The 16050-nt window shown below is 38.0% G+C and overlaps 1 protein-coding gene across 2 annotated transcripts; it reads right to left on the bottom strand.

The window, feature by feature from the left end:
- Nucleotides 1-21: 21 nt before the first annotated feature.
- On the bottom strand, nt 22-16019 carry LOC136259149 (tyrosine--tRNA ligase, cytoplasmic-like). 2 transcript variants are annotated; one of them, XR_010703227.1, is made up of 20 exons: nt 15846-16019; nt 15513-15659; nt 14263-14364; nt 14142-14215; nt 13691-13736; nt 13510-13593; nt 12756-12836; nt 12162-12213; nt 12058-12098; nt 11639-11777; nt 10432-10517; nt 10311-10361; nt 8910-8991; nt 8680-8804; nt 8351-8402; nt 8186-8290; nt 3727-3763; nt 3591-3670; nt 1641-1733; nt 134-271 (listed from the first exon to the last, which is right to left on the bottom strand). XR_010703227.1 is itself a non-coding variant. In XM_066052589.1 (19 exons), exons 1-19 carry the CDS (start codon nt 16017-16019, stop codon nt 111-113), a joined length of 1719 nt encoding a protein of 572 aa, XP_065908661.1. In that variant the 3' UTR covers nt 22-110. The 2 variants fall into 2 exon arrangements, 1 of the variants encoding a protein (XP_065908661.1); XM_066052589.1 differs by lacking the exon at nt 1641-1733 and having other exon boundaries at nt 22-271.
- Between the last annotated feature and the right edge of the window lie 31 nt (nt 16020-16050).

Here is a 16050-nt window from a genome sequence, read left to right as displayed (position 1 = left end):
GTGCCTCATTTAACGGAAGGCTAAACTGAATCTAAAGTATCATGTATTTCACAACAAATTCATCACTAATAAATAGACTATGAAACAATGTCATGTACTAACACAAAAAATTATTTTATTTTACAAGAAGCTAGTGTCTTCACAGTGACTTCTCCTAGTGCGGTTCTCAGATTACTACCCTTGTACTGAGCTACCAGTGAGTCTGCTGTGAGCAGGTCCACTTGTACTTGTTCAAACACTTTCTTCTTAGGATTCAACTGACCATCTGGTTCTGCGTAGTAGACCACACGTGAATGGTGTGCACATAAACAAGTATAAAGACATATAAGTGTCCACTAGTATATCTTAGGTGTAGGTGACCTCCCTTGTTTGACAACTTTTTATTTCCTTGATCCTTAATTGAACCTAAATTTCCCTTGTACTTGTTTGTTTACTTTTTTGCAATATTATTATGACTGGTGAGCCCAAACATACTGTATTACAAGAAACTACATGGTGCCAGGCTTATTGTTGTTGTCTGAACACGTGCTCCAACTGCTGTCAAATATTGAAATTGCAATGTGGCCAATACACTTCGTTTTTGGCTATGTTCAACCCATTACACATTGTTACAAAGAACACTACAAGAAGGACCTCTGCAATCAATCCAGTCACAATGGAAAACTCTGATGATTCCGTAGGGAAAAGAAAATTGTCACGTGGCATTACTACAAATCAACACCTTGCTCTGTCAGCTAAGATAAATACGACACGAAGGTGGATACACGCAAGTCCATTATGCATGTATTGTACATACTGCGGTATGCCAAAAGGCACCTGTTGGACTGATGTGAAAAAATCAAGCCCATAGCCTTAGCTGTTATCAAGTTATGCTTATCTGAGGCATCAGGAAGTCAGTCAGTCGGTCGGTCGGTCAGTCGGTCGGTCGGTCAGTCAGCCAGTCAGTCACTACAACATTTATTACAGTTGCTACCACTAGTAGGTGTAAACATAGTTAAGATGTACCTAATGGATAAGGTTATTCATTAAGGCCAGATTTTGTGTTCCCATAGGTGATCCTAATCAATGAACTTTCACTATGATTGACTCAGTTAAACCATCATATTTAGTATGTAGGTGAAGACCAAATGCATTCTCGACTTCTACAATGTAACACTAAAACCACAAAGCTGTTTTGTAGGGTCATCACCAATTTTTGAGGCACAGATATATTTAATATATTGACATCTTTATGCGATAAAGTGATGAAACTTTGCTTGGAACATAGACTATTGTTCACCCAAGTTCTTATGTGTAAGTATTCAAAAGAGTAAGTTATGCAGTAGATCATAGTTTGTTGCGCAATTAAATGCTGACTTATAAAGTTTACTGAACTTCATAACATAGATGCTGTAAATGATGAGGGGAGCCTGTCCCCATCTTCCATAGGGCAGCTTGTAACAGAAGATCGAGATACTCTAATAGAGCAGTCAAATTTATAAATTGGTTATAGGTCTACTGAACTATCCAACTGGGAAATTAAAGTTGGCTGGCTTAATAGTACAGTACAGATTTAATGCAATATTGCACCCTAGGATGAGGCTCTTGAAGGAATGAGTCACACACATAGCCATTATTTCCGATACAGTGGATCAAGTCACCTGGGATATTTTTTCTGCATTCAGCATAGTTTTCAGTTACAAGTTTCTGACTCCCTGCTTCACAGGCTTACTGTTAGCCTCCTTGCCAGGTCCCTAGAGGGATAGTTGTCTAATAAAATAAATAAGTTTTAAAAAATCAATTTCTAGTGATAAACAAAATCCCTAGAGTTCATAAGCCAGTTCTACGTGACAACTAAAGCTCTTGAGGGTGTACGACAGCTAATTAAAATCTTATAGCACAACTAATGTAATTACTAAACGACTAACACTAAGGTACCTTGATTTAATACTCCTAGGACACAAACTCCTGAATGGAAATGAATGTGAAACACTGTCCATGCCTGAATTTAACAATAGTAGATGGCAAGTGGGCATTAATTGAAAATTATGTTGATATCCAAATACTAGTACAATTTGTGTTGCACCAAAGGCAGGCCTTAAATTAACGTGCAGTCAACGGACAAAATCTGCACAAATAGCACAATGTCTGCACATAATTAGTTTTGGGCGGACACACATCCTTGCAAAACGGGAGTGTATAAACCGTGGAATGGAATACTGGAATGGTGGAATACTGGAATGGAATTCTTTAAAGCTCAATATCATTTTTTACATCCAAATAAGTACAACTCCTCCCCTTATGTATGCAAATAAAAAGTCAGCTTATTTAGCATATTTCACCTCACCATAGACAAAGTTTACCAATATATTGTAGTGTAAAGTCAGTTATGAACATACACAATAGCAGTTTATTGGGAATACCAAGAAGACTCCTGACTTAACCCTTGTTCCCAAATGGTAAAAAGTTAGCTAGCCAGCTGATTACATGAATGCATTGTAAAAGTACATTCACTGTACAATGAAGTATTCATTTACTATCAACTTTACCAGTTAGGCACTGGAGGGCGAACACAGAAGGCAGAGCCTGTACGAGGTGTTTACCACTAACCTAGGAACCTAAGCAAAAATCATTGGGAAAAGTGAAGCTTGTAAGCATTTACAATGAGCCTTTTCCACAATTATGTCAGAAAACAAAATTTAAGTCAAAGTTCTGTGGCGGTGCCATGTTGCACACTCACAGTTAGTTTCACACAAGTAATAAAGTATTGAGTTAGAAGTCATACAAGTGTTGTGGTGAGGAAAATTTTAAAGTATGCTGACTTCAAGGGGAATCCTATTTATTTGCTTACATAAGGGGAGGAGATGTACTTATTTGGATGTAAAAAATGATATTGAACTTTAAAAAATTCCATTCCACCATTCCAGTAGTCCATTCCACTGTTTATACACTCCCTTGCAAAACCAATAGTGGTACCATAAAAGCTGATGTGTACACGTTTGTTTGTAGTGCTAACAATAACTGTCACTTGGTTGCTAGAAGATGCTACATTTTCCCAACCCATGGATTTACCAATGCCACCTCCCCTTTATGTACCGCTATCACCAGCAGCTGTTATGACCACAGCCTGGTAATATGTTGCAGCTATGTGGTTGTGTTTAACCTCAAAACTTTCAATGGAAACTCCCTATTCCATTTCCAGCAGTGTATATAAAGTGCTCCTCTAGCTCATGTCTGTACAATTTGACTGTATGTCTGTACATTTGTGAATATGCAAGGACATTTGTCCTCGTCACCTTATAAATTAAATTAAGGCCTGAAAGGTGACACATGTGTGTACTAGATCCGTTATCACTGTGAGTAACTACGAATATACATAAAATATTTAATAATTTGTAGCTGATTGATTGTGAGGGCGTTGCTCTTGAATTGACCAAGAGGGATACACGTTGCATTTTTCTTATTGGAATTTGAGTGTAGTATGAGCAGTGCTGCATGTGGGTGTGACGTTGCATTAAATCTGTACCATATATATGAGGCCACAAAGACAGCTACCACACAACATACAGTACTCAGTAAAGGGCACATTATACACACAGAATCACCATTACCATTATCATATCCCTCAGCATACACACGATCACCAGGTTTAGACTCAGCAGGAGGATTCAGTGGTTCAATATTAGTATCACTACACAATACACCACATAGTGAAATATGTATCATTCATTGTTATAATGACCTTACTTGAATGCTGCAAGTAGCATGGCCTCTGACCTGACACCTATGTAAGGTAAGTATACATGTAACAAGTGCAACTAATCATTTTCATGCCTGCAGACAAATATCTACATGTACAGGAGTATGTTCAATTACTAAACCATCACATATGCTGGTATTTAGGGGATTTTCACAACTGGTCATTCATTTTATGGTTATGCAAGTCCCCCAGAACTAACAAAAAAATCTTCTGCCAGTCATTCCCATACAATACATGGTCTTCCTAACTAACAAGCAAGTATTACACAACTCACTCTCATCAATGAATCAATAGCAAGTTCACAGAATCAATAGCAAGTTCACGTGATGAGAATCAATAGCAAGTTCACGTGATCGTGGTAGTGTAATTTGCGGCAGAGAAGTAGTCCTATTTACTACAACAAGAACTGTCTGGAAAATCACAAACGAGATACCTGGTACCGTGGTGCGACATTTCAAACTCGTGTAGCCGTAAACGGTACCTGGAAAGGCAAGACTTTTTCCAATTAAAGAGCCGTTTGTTGCTGCTTGTTGTAAAAGGCTATCCACGGAGCTGAAGCACATCATGTTGCCCTTCAAAAGACCTAGAGGAGAATCTACATCGCCAACCAAACCAGAATCGAACGTGTGTACATCGTGCGAACTTCAGTGACTGATGGTGACTCGCTGGAATGTGTTTGGTGTGAGCGCCTGGAGCACAGGAGTTGTGTTAAGATAAGTGATGACCAATATTGTATATTGGCGAATCTCCCCACAAATATTGTATATTTTTGTACACCATGCTTTTGCAAATTGCCTGGTGCTTTAGCTGCCTCTGACAAAACTGATGAAGTTAACTCCACAATTGATAAAAGCTTAAAATCATTTGAGCTAAACCTTATTAATAAGTTTGACAGACTCTCTGATCAAGTCCAGCAAATAGCAAAGAACAATCAGCTTGAAACTATTAAGTGTCAACTTAAGGAATCAAGCAAGCAACACCAAGTTACTTTTTCTGACCTCAGTGCTAAAGTTGACGCCTTAGCAAAAGACATCACCTCCAATAGCACCCAGCTCGTGACACTGAAAAGTCAGCTAGACGAATTGCATAAAGAAAGTCCAACGATGGAATTAGAGGAAGGTGTCTTAACTGATACTACTAGTACACTTACAAGCGAGTCAATAACTACCATCACCGTTGGTGTTGTAGATGAGCAGAGAGAACAAGACAGGAGAAAGCTAAATCTAATCTTCCACAATGTACCTGAATCAGCAAAGCAGAGGGGTCCTGAAAGAAAAGCAGATGATATTAGTACAGTTAATGGCTTGTTGCATCAATACCTTGATTTTAACCCTACAATTTCTAATGCAGTCTGATTGGGGAAAAAGTCTGATAGATCCAGGCTCCTCAAAGTTTCTGTCGCTACAATTCAAGAAAAATCCACCATCCTGCGCAACTGCTACAAACTGAGAAATAGTAAAAACCCTACATACATTCAAAAAATCTTTGCCACACCTGATATAACTCCTTTAGAACAAAAGAAAGACAAACTCCTAAGACAGAAATTGGCTGAAATGAACAAAGATGACAAGATATACAAGATAAAAAACGGAGTAATAGTGCAAAGGGCCTAAGTCAGGCTCCTCGTACTGATAATTTAACTAGTAGAAAATTGATTATAATTAATTGTCAAAGTCTATTTTCTAAGAAAGATTCTTTCTCTTACTTAGTTTCTGAACACAACCCTGATTTTATCATTGGGACTGAATCATGGTTACTGAACTCTGTATTAAACAATGAAGTCTTCCCCCCTAACTTTACAATATTTAGAAAGGATAGAGACAGTGGATACGGCGGGGTATCAATTACATTGCAAATAATTACAAGAACTCCACTATATGGTTTGGTGGTGACCTTAATCTACCAAATATAAACTGGACTGACAACACCATCAGCGGCACTAATTACCCACTCTCACTATGTAACATCTTACTCACAAGCCACGGCTTCACACAGATGAATCTACACCCAACTAGACATAATCACATATTAGATATTTTCCTTACAAATCATCCAGCTCTTATATCTTATGTCAAAGTTATACCTGGAATAAGTGATCACGAGGCTGTGTGTGTTGAATGTGATCTAACTGTAAAGTCTGTATTACCTGTTAAAAAGAAACTTTATTTGTGGAACAAGGCAGATTTCACATCTATCAATCACCTAGTAACAGAATTCACCAACTCCTTTCTTGATAATACCATCAATACCCCAGTACAAGATTTATGGGATGCCTATAAGTCAATGTGTATGAACTGTTTACAACTAGTGCCCACCAAAACTGCTCCTTCAGGCAAATCCAACCAACCTTGGGCAACCCCTTTAATCAGGCGTCTTTCAAGCAAGAAAAAACGATTGTTCAATCGAGCTAGGAGGAGTGACTTAGTTGAGGACTGGAAGGAATATCGTGCTGCTAAAAATCTCATGCAGAAAGAGTGCCGAAGAGCTCATAATAGGTACTTATGTGATATGTTTAATCCTGACTCTGACAGAGGTTACAAGAATCTATGGTCCTATGTGAAGTGCAAAAAACGTGACCAAGTGACTATTCCACCACTGGATGTTAATGGGCTAACAGTAAGTGATTCACAAGAGAAGGCTAATGCTATCAACGCACAATTTTTACCTGTTCATACTGAGGAGGATGTCTCTACTCTACCGGACCTAGGGACTTCCCCATACAATTCCATCGCTACAGAAGACATAACCGTGGAGGGTGTTGCTTGTTTGTTAGCTGATTTACAGAGCCATAAAGCCCATGGTCCCGATGAAATTCCAACTCGCTTATTATAAGAGACTGCATACAATATGGCTCCACTACTCACATTAATATTTAAGGCATCACTGCACCAACAACATCTCCCTAGTGATTGGAAAACTGCCCACGTTACTCCTGTCTTTAAGAAAGGATCACGCAAGAATCCTGTTAATTACAGACCGATATCTCTGACAAGCATTCCATGCAAGATCTGTGAGCACATAATATATAGTTCAGTATATAAACACCTTGAGAATAATGGAATTTTGTGTGATTCTCAACATGGATTTAGAAAGAATCGCTCATGCGAAACACAGTTGATCACAACGTTACATGACCTAGCCTACGTCTTAACTCTGGAGAACAGGTCGATGTTCTTTTTCTAGACTTCTCAAAGGCCTTTGATAAAGTGCCTCACAATCGACTACTCCATAAACTGGACTACTATGGCATCCGTGGAACCTACCTAGAGTGGATTAAACAATTTCTAGTTGGTAGAACTCAACAAGTTGTTATTGAGAACAAGCTTAGTGACTTGACCCCAGTAACTTCTGGCATTCCTCAAGGGTCGGTTCTAGGCCCTTTACTTTTCCTACTATTCATTAACGATCTACCTCGCAGCATTGACTCTGTAGTTAAGCTTTATGCTGATGATGTCCTGATGTATAGGAGCATCAAGGATCCTAGTGATCATCAAGCCCTACAAAATGATCTGAACAAGCTAACTCATTGGTCCACAATCTGGCAAATGCCTTTTAACTTAACTAAATGTGAATATCTCATAGTTACTAACAAGTCTTCCCCTCTCATGTATCACTATAAGTTGAATGACTATGAAATACAGAGAGTACAATCAGCAAAGTACCTTGGTCTAACAATCTCAGGTAACCTATCTTGGTCCACACATATATCAGGAATCATTGGTCGAGCTAATTCTGCCCTGTCATTTTTTCGAAGGAACTTTGGTCAGTGTACACAAACCATCAAAACTAAATGCTATCAAACATATATCCGCCCCATCTGTGAATATGCCGCAGTCATCTGGTCACCCCACTTACAGACTAACATCCACCAATTAGAGATGATTCAAAGGAAGGCTACTAGGTTTGTGTTCAATGATTATTCTCGACATTCTAGTGTTACAACAATGTTAAATGAACTTGATTGGAAATCATTAGAAAAGCGAAGAGATGACACAATCTTAGTTATGTTTCACAAAATCATTAATCAGTATGTAGATATCCCTTATGATCATATCCTTCATGAAGTCCCAAGCACCACCCGTAGTAGTAGTAGCAAGAAATACCTACATTTACCCTCAAGAATTGATTTCTACATGCAATCATTCTTCCCTAGAGCAATTAGACTATGGAATCACCTACCTGATCACCTCGTGGAAACTGATAATGTTGATACTTTTAAATCTTTACTATTATTGTTACAAGTAATTAAGTTTATTAACGTTTAGTTTGTTAACTAATCATGTACATTATACTCGTGATTGAGGTTTGTACATTATACAATAACAATACTAGGACACTAAAATATAACAAGCAAATAAAGTTCTACTGTATTGGGCAAGGCCACTAAAATAAGGTGGTCTTATTAAAGAGGTAACAAGTACATTAAATTTTACTGTACTAACACACCTCTCATATTTGCTGGCTTCAGGTTACACACAACAGCAACCAGTCGATCACGTAACTCCTCCACTGGGACACACTTGGCTAGTCCACTGACCACAGTCCTCGGCTCTACATGATGGACAACATATACAGGGTGATACTGAATGACTGGTCTGTGTGTTGAATTACCTTTTTCTCCTATATCAATCTTCTCCACATACAATGTGTCAGCATCATGGTGCTGCAGTAGAGAAAGAAATTAACATGTGATCTTCCCTATTATTGTAAAACTAGAAATTATCGGGCTTTAGCGATTGCCATCAGCGCTCAATCTAAAATTTTGATGACAAAAAAGGTAATTTTATAATTTCACCCATAGAATAGCATACATTCTAAGTCAGGACATGTAAGACTATCATTGCATGCACATACACATACATCAACACTGAAGTAGATTTGTAGTGTAAACACTAACCATATGTGTGTGTACTACAGCACCTAATAAAGTGATGATTTACCTTTTCTACAGATACGACACGTCCCACTCTGATATCCAGTCGTGATATATCTACTGGCCTGTCTGTAACATTTGTGCTTGTTGCTGATTTAGTAGCTGCTTGTGCTGCTGCTTCGGCAGTTGTTTCTGTAATAAACAGTATACAATACATGTACAGATAAAACAGAAACAAGCTACAGTTAGAGGTCATAAACCATTGCATGGCTAATAATTGGGGGTACATCAACTAACTTTCTCCATCTGGGTAAGCTTCATCCCGTAACTTCTGGAGTTGAGCATCAGTTTCGAACCTCTTCCTGACAGGATCCAACAACTACAGCAGACAAACAAGAATAATATACTGTACAAGTGTTACAAATTCTGTAGGATCATAGAAATAAAAAAGTAATGAAACAAGGGAGGTCATCTACACCCACAGCTATATTAGTGCACGATTAACTCCTACATCAGTTATATACAGCTTGTCAATATTGTAGCTAAGAATGGATTAGGAATTATACACCCACTAGTATAGCTGTAGGTATAGATGACCTCCATTGTTTCATTGCCTTTTATTTCTATGATACCTACTCAAAATGTAAAATTTGTAATTTTTCCTTACACTAGTTTGTTTACTTTATATAATTTATGACTGGTAAACTAACACATACCACATCAAAGGAAAGAATAGTGCTGGCCAGACACAGTATAAAAATCAATTGAGTGATTGTACACATGCCTTGTCTATCAATTACTGCAGCCATATATTCCCCTTCATTTTCAGCTATCTTCCACCCGTTTTTCAGTGTTACAAACAAAGAACAGTGTGAGAAGTGTCTGCAATCCAGTCAGTACAAAAGTTTCAAGTAGATGTGCACCTCAATTATCAGTTACTTATGTTACAATTGAGTAATAAGCACCTCTTTGATCAAATCACTGATTGCAAAAATTACAGATGATTCTCATAGAAACCATCACATGTTACTGTGAATCAATGTTTACACAGTAGTGGAGAAAAAAATGAGACACAAAGGAGGACAAAGGTAAGTCCACGATGCTGTGGTTGGCAAAACAGCATGAATCGATATTGAACAGTGAAGCCTGTACTATTACCTATAGTTTAGTTGAGTTATGCTTGACTGAAGGCATCAGTTAGTTAGTGCTAATAGAAAATTCAGTTAAATAGAAACTTGTTGGAAGGATTTGTGGTTGCTCTGAAGTTGGGTTTGAATAACATGCACACTCATACACGCACGTGCACATATACAAAATGCAAACTGTACAGGCACAGTCACATACCTGCATACACGTTATTATTCAGGTGCTATGAGTTTGCAGGCAAATCCTCCTGGGACAGAACTGGTATCCCACAGGAGGCACACCCACACATGCACACAACATGTACACTATACACATACAGTGCTGCTCAAATGTAACGTCGTCTTGTGAGAGTGCGAGCTATTAAAAAACTCACAAATTAAGGGCGTGGCACCCACTTCACTTGTGAGTATTAATCTCGTTTTGTTTGGGATGAATACTCGTGAGCAAAACAGGTGCCACGCTCTTTAATTAGTGAGTTTTTAAATCACTTGAATTCTTGCGAGACAATGTTATATTTGAGTGGCACTGTACATTTACATGTTTAGCACACACCTTATTCAAATATGTCAAGACTGCATTCTTCAAGTCCAAAGGATAGATTACCTGAGTAATACACACAGAGTAAAGTATTTTCACACTACTGCACATGCACAACAATTACTACACAACTCACTTCTTTTGCATATGCAACTTCCATTTCTTCGTAGGTGGCATATTTGACATTACCACCATACTTCTGATCTCGTTCAACTAACAGCCCTACAGTATAACAAACAAACTAGTAAATGGTCCTACAGGAATATAAGCAGACAGATATAAACACACAACACTGGAATCTCAGTGAAAACCAAATACCTAAATACTTTATATTAAATATTCTACTTGATTATCCAAAAAGCAAATTCTCAAACATCAGAAGTGACTGTTCTATTAGAGTATTTGCCAACATGTGTACATAAAAGAACCTCCTCTCTGATCCCCAGAAAGTTTTACAGTATCAGCATTAAAATTTGTTCATCTTGTTCTGCAACAATACTCCACTATACAACTTGGATACTATACTAACCATTAATGGGAACACTTTAGCATGTCGTAAATTATAGCATACTGTATATTACGTGGTTGATATAACCTTGCTGGCTGTGATGGAATACTTAGTGGAATACAGTACGAATGTTCATACACCCGGTTAGTCCTTATAATTATAGTGATAGCCACTATGTACAGTATGTAACCATTGATTTCGTCTTCTTTCAGTTTCTATCAAGGCCGGATTAGGAACAGCACCCCTAGGAGCAGCGACCCTAGGATTAGGTTAGGCAACTGTTTAGAAGTCAATTTAGTGTTTTAGGGAGGGCTAGTAAAGTTGGAAGGCCCTTATAGCTGAGTTTCCCTTGCATTGTCTTCGTTAGTGCTTGATTTTTATAGCTAGAATTACTTCGAGTGGTTATAGTAGTAAAACGGTAGTGCATGAGACTTATGGTCAGTTCGATTCTCCTTTAGGTCACTTTTTTTAGTTCAAGACTCTTTCAGCCACAATGTTTGTAAAAGGCTGTTACCCACCATCAATTTCAGCTAGGAGGTGTATAAAAGTGATGCACTGAAGTCGTGACTTGATGTAGCCTTGGAGCTGCAGGTCCAGAGTAAACATACCTGGACTATTCACGTATCACACAAAAGTGTGACATCATTATTAGCTCATGTGAGATCACGTGATCTCATGTGAGCTTAAACTACATGGAGTGCTACAGTGTTCTCCCCAATGGCTAGTGATACTATTACAGTGGGTGGTCCCCCCAGGGACCAAGATATCTGAGGGTCCCTCTGTGTATAAATGATTATAAAGAGTAAATGACAGAGTCTGGTACTATTAAACTCACCCTCTGGGAATAATGGGAATAGCACATATTTAGCAAATGATAGTATTCCATTATCTTGTATGTTGCCGGGTTCACAGAATGCTTTCTTAAGTTTTCTTTTAACCACAGCTGAACTGTCTAGCATGTCTATCTTCGAGTCCTACAATGACAGAAAGTTAACTTACATTCTTGTTTACATACACTGTATACAGAATCCGCACCATAGCAACAAACACACTGTGTATGGATATGGGTAGGTGGTGTATACCTGTGTATCTGTGTGTGTGCATGCACACATGCATATGTGTGGTGTGTGTGTGCGGGTGTGTGCATGTGTGTGTGTGCGGGTGTGTGCATGTGTGTGTGTGCGGGTGTGTGCATGTGTGCGTGTGTGTGTGTGCATGCGTGTGTGTGTATACTACTTTACAACATGTACTCACGGGGTCAGATGCACTCATCTTAGTGCCAGTCAGTCCAGGAACTATAGTGACACAATATCACAATACTAACCATCACTACACACATATGTACAGACATTACCTACCCATTGGGTTCATCAAGTGTATCCTCTTGTGGTAACCAAGGTGAGGTAGATACTGTAACATCATCAACATTATAACGGTATTGAGTAAGTAATATACATAATAAAACTTTGTGGGTGTTAAACACTTAACAGATATACCAGTTCACATAGTCATGGGCGATACTGAAAATAATGTTACTTGATATATTGACAAGCTTATATTCATTATATGATTAAATATTGAGTATAATTAGATGTCGAGACTGTTACTAGTGACATTACATAACACATTATTGCATCATATGATATTATCATAGAATATGAAATGGTGCCAGACAACAGCTGGAATTTGCCCATAATCAAACTGCCATTTCTTGTAGGTATATAGCAAGTACAAGAAACACAACCACTAGCCAGATTTAATTAGGTGATATTGGTGACTATATTGTCTAGCTGATATTATTGTGGCTCTATAATTTACCTCTATACAATATATTGTGTAGTTCAATATCGCGATATTGCCAATATATTGAAATATTGCCCAGCTCTAGTTCACACACAAGAGTGCATTAACTACAACAAACATGAACGAGAAGGAATAATTTCGTGACTAACTTTTTCTGCAAAAGTAAATATCTTCCTTTGATCCACTCCACCAAACTGTGCGTCCACTCCAAGGTAATGTTCATCGAGGGCCTGTAAATATGGTATGCATTAAATAGGATGAACAGTACACAAAGACTTGATTCTAGGCATGGGGTAAAGTACTTTGGTTCTTGTACACTTAATTACACACTGTCGAGTACTCGCATGTACTTAAGTCCTAAGCAATGTAGCTACTAAAATACTTTGAATACACCAAAGTACAATCACATCTACACACACCATGCACATGAAATGAGAAGATGGATATTACTGCTAGAACATTGGCAAGTCAAAGTGACCTCACATGAGGTCACTAACTATATCAACCAGTGTGAAGATTTCAAGGTGTCATCTAGTCATGTATGATGCTCGAAGTAATGGTAAGATAACCAAAAGAATTATCGTTAAGTGTAGCGAAAATTTCTTCCATCTATTTCTACTCAAAAAAGGTATTTAACACTGAAAGATGTCACTCTAGATTTAACAGTCATGAACACTAAGAATAGTATTCGTATTTGTGATTGCTGTGTGTACTTGTACTTCAATACTGGCCATCAAAAGTACTTGGATTTTATGTAAGTACTTTACCAAGAGATGACTTGTATTTGTACTTGAGTAAAACTCAAAAGCACTTGTACTTCACATGTGTAAATAAGCATTCTCAAATTACCTTGTCTCATGTCTATTTAATTCACGTTTCTAGTACTTATTTTCCAGTGCCCACCTGTAGGCCAGGGTAGAGTAAGCCACTCAGTAGTGCGTTCTTCACTTGTTTCACTACCTCAGCTCCTGCCTTCTTAGCATCGTGCTGTAAATCACCAATGATGATGTATGTTACAAATCACACACACAACACTACACCCGTGCAATTATGGACACACACATACACACACACGCACACACACCTCAGTTACAACAGATGTCATCCGATACACATCCAGAGTATATTCCCTGTGGCAAGCAGAAACACATTAGAATCATATCCATTGTATATATGGTACATAATAAGAGACCTTGTCAACAAAAGCTACAGATAATTAGCCTCAGTGTTGTTATTCATACCCACACAACCACTATATCTCAAAGCAACTCTAGTAAACTAAAGCTAGCAATATGTAAAGCTTCTTAGCCACATATTTTCATTTGACCAAAATATCCAATTAAATGTACAGTTGTCCCATTCAAATGTTGATCTCATTGGTCTTCAATTTTCACACATTGGTTCTTAACAGAAAACACTACTCCACATGGACATGGACAAAACAAGGAAGCCCCACCCCCCCGTTACATAGAACGGTGCACATCATTCATGGACCAGGCACAACACATAGTCACACACTACACAATGGAGCTTACTTGCTTAATTGATAATCAGTTCCTCTAACAAACCTCAGTTTATCCAATGGCACACCAATGGACTCCAACATTGACTAGACAAACAACACACTCAACACCATCACCCTCACAGTATACACACCTTGATGATCACTTCATAATACTTCACCCTTAGGGTTAGCAGTTGCCATGGAGCCTTCTGGTTGTCTAAATATCCATGGAGATCTGCAAACAGTATGGTGACCTGAAGTACAAACAACACATATGTATAAACACATGACACACACAGTACGGTGGCAAGCATGCATATATACTTACTTTATGTTTCAAAATTTAAATACACATGCATGCACATACTACTGTATGAGCTTTAGCTTCACTCACTTTATGTATATAATAAGATTACCAAAACTGGATGAATATATTGCATTGTCTCAATTAAAAATAACCTACACTAACTACAAAGGAAGCTTCCTTGCATACAGAAGCCTTATAGAGGATATAAACACACCAACACATTTTAACAGTTAAAATGATCACAACCTAAAAATGTTTTATTTCTTACTTGGTATCTCACATCACATTAATAACACACAGTATGGTTGATTTTATAGTTATAGCATGCTTATGAGGGATACGACTAAAATATATGTGCAATCTCCTGAGAGTGTGTATATTTAGTCATATCCCGAGTAGTCATGCTATAACTGTTATATTCTACATCCCAGTAGATGAAACGATTATAGATAGTAACACAGCACCAGCTGGAGATCGAAATCAGTGGAAATACTTGATGGATCAGATGTTTTAGACTCTTTTGCAGTGCCACGCCCACCTAGTTGTGATTATCCATGAAGGAGACAAGAGTTCATCAAAAATCCTTTTACTAGCTGAGGTAAATAATTAATTTAGGTGCTTGTTATTAGAGACTTGTTTATGGTTTAAATAAGGATTTCGCGGAATATGTTACACCATATATGGTAAGCGTAGCCACAAAGGATGGTATCAGTTATATATCACAGCGTGGCTGGCGCTTTTGATCTCCACCACAGGTGTAGTATATATTTAATACAAACAATAGCCATGACTTTCATTACACAAATTAAGTGTCTTGATCAGTGCATAATAGCACCAACCTAAATAGTGCCACAAAGGCTTACAATGGAACCCCTCTATTACGGATATTTTGTGTCCAAAGATTTTTGGCCATTATTTTGCTGTGATATAAATGTGACCCCACTTTCTTGGGGTCAAGAAGTGTATGGGCCTCATAATACATCATTACAAACCCCATACTTTTAAAAGATTTGTCTTTGTAACTATCCCTTTACAGCTTGCATACAAGATAGCAGACAAACACAATATACTGTAACTCAAAACAGATCTTCTTACATGACATCCAGCACGAAGGAAGTCAGCAATTTTTGCCATGGGAACAAAGTAGGCAACATGAGGTCGACCAGTAGTGGCAGTACCCCAGTATATTCTAACATCTCTCTCGGTTAGGATGGTCTTCAACTTGTCTTCTCCAAGTACCTCCTAGTAAAATTATATCATGGACGTTAAAGTTGGTCAATTGATGCTTTTAGAATAGTGATTAGTCTAAATAAATATACTGAAGGGTCTGTATCTCTCGTGTTATTATATCTTTTGGGGTAAAAAGCCTACGTGTGTACAGAATCGCAATACATTATGCATATTATGATCAAGGTCAAGCCAACTCACATCGAGATTTCGCTTTATCAAACTCAGTTTCTCATCGACAGATTGTTGATCAGACGTTGCCATTGATGACGAAGAGTTTCTCGCTACCAAGCGAACACTCAATGATAGATTACTACGACAATGTAGGCAACGACGACAAACTATAGGAAAGATACGTGCACGTGTTAACCACATGTGTGCACTTCAATTTCTACCGGAAATTCGA

This window comes from Dysidea avara, chromosome 6, assembly GCF_963678975.1.
Source record: "Dysidea avara chromosome 6, odDysAvar1.4, whole genome shotgun sequence".
Taxonomy (NCBI): Eukaryota; Metazoa; Porifera; class Demospongiae; order Dictyoceratida; family Dysideidae; genus Dysidea; species Dysidea avara.
This window is presented reverse-complemented; position numbering and strand designations above follow the sequence as displayed.